At 38.0% G+C, this 6,831-nt stretch overlaps 1 protein-coding gene across 1 annotated transcript; it reads right to left on the bottom strand.

Moving 5' to 3' along the window:
• Positions 1–1,987: 1,987 nt before the first annotated feature.
• Positions 1,988–4,714, bottom strand: LOC125584522 (zinc finger BED domain-containing protein RICESLEEPER 2-like). The gene is made up of 3 exons (XM_048753135.1): positions 2,642–4,714; positions 2,136–2,463; positions 1,988–2,070 (listed from the first exon to the last, which is right to left on the bottom strand). Exons 1-3 carry the CDS (start codon positions 4,712–4,714, stop codon positions 1,988–1,990), a joined length of 2,484 nt encoding a protein of 827 aa, XP_048609092.1.
• Positions 4,715–6,831: the final 2,117 nt, after the last annotated feature.

The raw sequence follows: 6,831 nt of genomic DNA, 5'->3' as shown, positions 1-6,831 counted from the left end.
GGATCCAAAAAAATCAACTGAAACCGAGTAAAAGATACAGGTCTGGTTCGGTTCCACATATAAGGCAAATTACCTATTGGGTATGTTTTTGGACATGCGATCTCAGTTTGGGTCTGGATCTTACCGGAGAACTGATCGGGTACCCAAAGTATGCGAAATATTTTGTTTAGATTATGTATTTTTGGGTATTTCGGATAGGTTGCTGGTGTTACAGATATTCTTTTAACTTTCAAGTTTGGGTTTTCAGTTATAGTTTTGGATAAATTTTCAAAATTTATAATATATTTCAGGTATTTGGATAACTTTTTGGTTCATCAAATCTGATTTCAGGTAAAATTAGTTTTTTGAATATTTTTGGGTATTTGTTTGGATTTTTGGGTGTTTGTTCGGGTTTGGATGTTTTCGGGTTTTTGGGTACTTCAGGTTTTTTCAGACCGATCCGGACCCAATACATACCTGAAAATTATAGGTATTTTGGAGATATTTAAATTATGGGTCCGAACCAACCTGGACCCAAAAAACTAACCCAAACCCAAGCCAAAAAAATTTCAAATATCTAATTGGCTCCAAATCTTTAGGACTCAAAGGATCCAAAATCAAAAAGAACCGCCCCGTACCTAACCCAATGACCCAATACTCAAGGCTACTCTCTTTCAATATATTTGTGTGTATTTTATAAGAGTTGCACTTAAGATTTGTTTGGCATATATTTAGCTAACTGAATAGTATAAATTTGTAGGGTTTAAATATTTTTTAAAAAAATTATCTTAAATAATAATTTTTATTATAAATATTTTCATAAAATTATTTTTTCGTAATACATATAATTTTTTAACAGATAATTTGTTTAATTTTTTTTTATCAAATTTGATTTTGTGAATAGTTGAATATATTTTTGACAATTTTGAATTACATTAAAAATGTTAATTTTTTCAGTGTTCAAAAGTTTAGATTTTATTGATAAGTACTTGTCGTATATTAATAGTCAGGTTAAAGGTCGTCGTGATTATTGAAAGATAATTTATATCAAGGATTAAAATGTTTATATTGAAATCAATATATGGTTCGCAGTCTTTTAAAAAAATAAATTTATCAAGGTATTAAATTTAGTAAGAGATATGAATATGGTTATGTGGAGGATAAAAAGGCTTTAATTGCCGTTATTGTATTTTGTATTAATATAGCTATTAATAAAAATATTAGATGGTTAGAGAAAATAAAGGTAGGATCAAAAAATATTAATGAGTAGGTGCAACAAACTTTTTGTAAGTAAATTTTTAGGATGATTTTATTTTAATAGTATAGATTAAAATATATAAAGGAAGACCAAAAAAAGGTTAGTCTAATAAAAGGGTCCAACAAATTTGTATAAGTAGATTTTTTTAGAATGTTTCCCTTTTAATAGTATAGATTAAGAAAAAACGATTCTCTCTATTAGCTAACCTCGAGAGCCATTTAGGAATGTCAAACAGGTCGTCCCGTCCCGTCCCGTCCCGACCCGCCGCGGGCTCAGCATCTCGCGGGTCCAGGCGGTACCGTCCCGCGCGGGCTGCGGTCCAGAGAAAGCCGGCCCAGTCCCGTACCGCATAATTTCACAGGCCCTTACAAGCCGTCCCGCGGGCTGGACGCGAAAGGAATGCAGCATGACGTTTCTCGACGCTGCAGGCTGCTCCAGTGACCACTACATACCTAAGTGCACATAATGAATGATATATGAACATATGACCCATCTACTATTGGAGCTTAACAAAATTTTACATATATTAGTCTTGTACTGTATTTTTTTTTCAGATAACTTTGAAGAACTATAGTTTGTTGTTTGATCGTGAGTATAAAAAATTAAGTCTCAACTAAAGTAAAATTTAGAGAAACACCAAATGGTCCAAATCATAGTATTCAAAACCAAAATCATGCAACTTAAACAAGAAATCTGAAATTGTAATTGAAGCAAAACACCAAATCAAGATAACATTTCAAACTTGCTCATCTACTCATCTTCATCTTCCCCATCAACAATGGATTCAAATGTTGGTAATTTCTCTTCTTCTCCATCACCATCGATTTCTTCATCTACAAATATCAGTGTACAAGTCAGTAATGTTACTCTTACTAAAATTATAATGTGAGTTATTTACCATGTGCGTAAGATTCATATCCTTTGATCCAATTCCTAGTGCATATCAGAGCTTGCACATTTTTTGGGAGTAGACGACTCCTATATTTGTTTAGAACTCGCGATCCAATACTGAAGGAGGACTCCGAAGCCACTGTTGTGATTGGAATACTTAGCAGATCACATGCCATTGCAGCCAAGTCACCATACCGATGCGCATTATCTTTCCACCAATCGAGGATGTCCAAACTCTGGAAATTAGTAATGTCCAAAGGTGGTTCTTCAAGATAAGCTTCTAGAGGTGTCTTTCCACTAACAATTCCACTGACTTTGCGAAATGCAAAGAAATCCTAAGAAAATTAAAAAAAAATATCAGAGACGGAAAAAAAATTGGAAGCTGGCGACAGAAGGAAAAAAATTGAACAGAAAAAAAAATGCTTGTGAAAGATAAACACACTTCTACTCGGGGAAAAAATGCTTGTGTGAAAAAAAAAAATAAACAGAAGGAAAAAAATTGAAAACACTCACATTGTAGTTTCCAAACAGTCCCATTGATCCTGTCGCACAAGCTTTTTGCGGAACAGTGTCACGTGGCTCAGTGGAAGGTGAGTTATTCTTGGAGTTTTTGTCGTATGTCTCAAACAGAATACTGAGCTTGTCACGCAAGTTCTTCACCTTTGCATCACGTGTACTTATGTCAAGCTTCCCTAAACAACATTCAACAATTGAAAGCTTAAACCGTGGATCAAAGACTGCTGCCATTGCAAAAACACCACTAACTTCATCCCAATATTTGTCAAACTTCTCCTTCATCGGTCGCACCATGTATCTGACAATCTCATCTGCGCTTTCCTCATTTCTCCGAAGCCAATCATGGATCAACCAAACCTGATAGAAATACAGGTTTGCAGTCGGGTAATTCGAACCAGACATCAAGCTTGTGATCACAGCAAAAGGACCCAAAAAATCGCAGATATTAGCGGCTCTAGTCCATTCCTCATCTGTGGGCGCTGTTTTATAACCCTTTTTATCAAATGTCTCCAACTTAACAAATGCTTTACGGTACTTGAGGGCTCTTTCAAGCATATAGTAAGTTGAGTTCCATCTCGTCGACACGTCCAGTATCAGCCACCCACTTTCTACTACACCCGCAGCATCCACACATTTTTGGAACAATTGTTCACGGCTTTCCGATCCTAATACATACTTAACACTCTCTCTTACTTTCTGCAAAGAGTCTCCAATAACCTTCAACCCATCTTGCACTATGAGATTAAGTATGTGAGCTGCACATCTTACATGAAAAAACTCTCCTCCACACAACAAATCATCATTCAAATTCAGCTGCGACTTCACAATGTCCTGTATGGAGTCATTACTTGTAGCATTATCTAATGTGACTGAGAACACCTTCTTATCAATTCCCCACTCTTTCAGTGACGTGAGGAGTTGAACCGCAATACTCATACCGGTATGTGGTGGTGGTAGAGCACAAAACGTCAGGATCTTGCTGTTCAACTTCCAATTTCGATCAATGTAATGTGCTGTCACACACATGTATCCTTCCCGTTTCACGGATGTCCACAAGTCAGACGTGAAGGAGACTCGTCCAGGGAGAGTCGCTAATTCCCTCTTGAGTGTGTCTCTCTCGCTTTCATAGAGTCTATACACATCTGCTCTCGCTGTGTTTCGACAAATGGTTTGGACATCAGCGTTCAAATACTTCCAGGTGTCTCTCACTCTTTCATACTCCACGTACGAGTAAGGTAGATCATGCTGGACTATCGTCTTAGCTACCATCTGCCTAAACACAGTATGATCGTACTTGCGAGATACCACTTTCCCTTCGATATTGAGTTGTTGCTGCCTTCCTCGATTCCTTGGATACATTTTACATCTCTCCCGATGTCTTCTCAACCCACTGGTTCCATGCGAATGAGATTGCCATGCATACTCACGTTTGCAATGATTGCATGCAGCTTTCAACTTTCCATTGGGTTTTTCGACCACCTTGAAATCTTTCCAGACATCTGATTTTTGCCTCTCTTCCCGTTCCTCTTCACCGATTTCATCCACATCAAACTCTTCTTCATCCAGTTCATCACCAAGCTCGGGTATGTCCTCTGCGACCTTCTCCTTCTTCTTTTGCGACTGAGTAGGCGAAACCTTCTTCTTTTTGGGCTTCGTAGGCGACTTTCTTCTCCCTCCACGAATCACAGACTTCATAGGAACAGACTTCCCCTTACTACACACCTGTGCAGACGAGCCAACACCACCATCTATAGTGGATTGCAACATGGGTTTTCCCGTGGCTGTTCCGAAACTGGTCTGTCTGCGAGGCTTGGTTTTTTGGGTTGGTTGACTGATTTCAACATCAGAATCATCAGTATCATCGACAAGACTGATAAGCCTTTTTCTGCTTCCTTTCTGCTTCCCATCAGCATGAGTTACACCAGCTTCCTGAGAAGCTATGTGATCACCAACCTCAGCTTCTGCAGCAAGAGCAGCTAAGACTTCCTGAGTGGCAAAGTCCACTGTATTTGGCGGGGAGTAATTCGGATCAAACGTCGACTGATCTTCAGACTGGCTCCTTGATCCCATGGTCTCTCTCGCTCTCAACTCTCAAGTTTTCTGGTTTTTTTTTCACGCCGTGGAATGAAATAACCTTTTTAGGGTTTCCTAAATTTTGTCTATTTTTAAACATTTTTGTTAATATTTTTTTAAAAATTTGTTACTATTATTTATTTTCAAAGTTTCAAATTTTACTACACAAGTACACAAACACAAATCTCACGTTCAAATTTACTATATCAACTACGCAATGCAAGCTAAACTAGACAGTGATCCGATAACCTAGTGATTAGTGATTTTTTGCCTCTCTTCCCGATAACCTAGTGATTAGTGAATCTAAGTTTCACACGTTTAAGAGCTTACTAACCTGAGGTCCTTAAAGCTGCTATATCGGCTGAAGCTGGAAACTACTCGACCAGGTGGTGTATGTACTCGTGCTGGAAAACGAGTTGTGCAATCCTTCATTGTTCTCATCACAGGACACAAACAAAAAGAAAAGACAGTTCAGTTCATAGAACACAAAAAAAAAAAAAGACAGTTCAGGACACAAACCTTGGCAGTTGGCACGCAATCTCCTTTGGCGCCAGCAACCATCTTGGGGAAGTCGTTGATGAACATGATCTCTTCTCTGTATGTACAAACGAAGAGACATATCAGTACTATCAATGCAAACAACTGAAACAAGACGCTACACTACTCAACACAAGACAATAAGAGAGTGACTAACCTGATGTCCTGAAGCTGTCTAAGAGGAGAAGAAGATGACCAAGTCGCCTATATCTCTTGCCGTTATGATATGATCAATCTGAAATCTGAATGTAAATCAATCAAAATTTACAGAAATAAAAAAAGGAAATTATAAGAAAGGAACAACTAAAAAGGAAAACTTAAGAAAACAAAAGAAAAAGGAAATAAGAGTAACCGCTCACCCTCGCGATTACAAGAACCAGATAGAAGTGAGTGCCGACTCAAATATATCATCTTCTCTTATAAATAAGTGCACACGCCCTACCCATGAACAACCATCACTGATTCTATTTCTTGCGCGTTCACTACAAGAAAACATGTTTTTACCTACTGGAAGAATAGTAGCTAATCGGTAGCTAAATCAAGATTAGCGACTGATTTACGACTAATTACGCCTGTCGTTATAGTGTCCGTCGCTAAATAAATCAGTCGTTAATCGGTCGGTATTAGCCACTGCAGTCGTAACGTAGTCGCTAAAGTACGACTGATTTTGCGACTGCTTTAGTGACGTATTTAGTGACGAATATAACAGTTGCTAAACTGTCGGGAAATATAGCGACTGACTAGTGACTGATTACTGACCGAGGTAGCCACGGGGAACGACTGATTATCAACGTATTTAGCGACTGTTAAGTGACTACAAAGCTACTTTTTTTTAGCGATACAAACATTGATTTGGGATTTGGAATTTATTTATTTTGGTTCACTTTTGATTTTTATTTGTGGGATTAATTATTTGACAGATGCTAAATGAAGAAACTGAAAGTAGATTAAAGTTTTTAGAATCCTAAATACCAAAAAGATACATCCCGAATCAAACACCAAAATACCAAAGGATACATACCAAAAAGTTATCAGAGTTGTTATATGTTCAAAATACCAAACACCAAAAGATAGTTAAATATGATAACCTAAGAACACAGAGCTTTCACTGATCAGGAGGAGCTGGAGATGATGCTTCAGAGGCAATGAAATCAAGGTATTTTTGGTCAGTTAAACGCATGTACTTGTGCAAAATGGAGAACTCAGCCATCTTAGCCTGGTTAATAGCTTGTTCCAGAGCACGGTCTGCCTCAGCCTTGGCAATACGGGCTTCTTGTTCTTTTATCTTGAGTTCAGCTTCTTCAAGCTTTTGTTGCATGTGCATGAAAGAATAGGAGCTGCTCGGGTCATTTCGTTTTCTCTTAAGCTTCTGCTCGGGTAAATTCGCGACTAACTAGTAACTGATTGTGGTTGGTCGCAAATCAGTAGCTACATAGTAGGTATTCGGTCGGTATATTTAGCGACCGCAGCTGTAGTCACTAAATTCAGTAGGGAAATCCCTGTTTTCTTGTAGTGGTTACTCAAAGCAAAAACAGAGTTCGGTCCAAGCAAAACCCTAAGCGAAGAAGAAGAAGAAG

Source organism: Brassica napus, chromosome A2, assembly GCF_020379485.1.
Source record: "Brassica napus cultivar Da-Ae chromosome A2, Da-Ae, whole genome shotgun sequence".
NCBI classification, from domain to species: domain Eukaryota; kingdom Viridiplantae; phylum Streptophyta; class Magnoliopsida; order Brassicales; family Brassicaceae; genus Brassica; species Brassica napus.
This window is presented reverse-complemented; position numbering and strand designations above follow the sequence as displayed.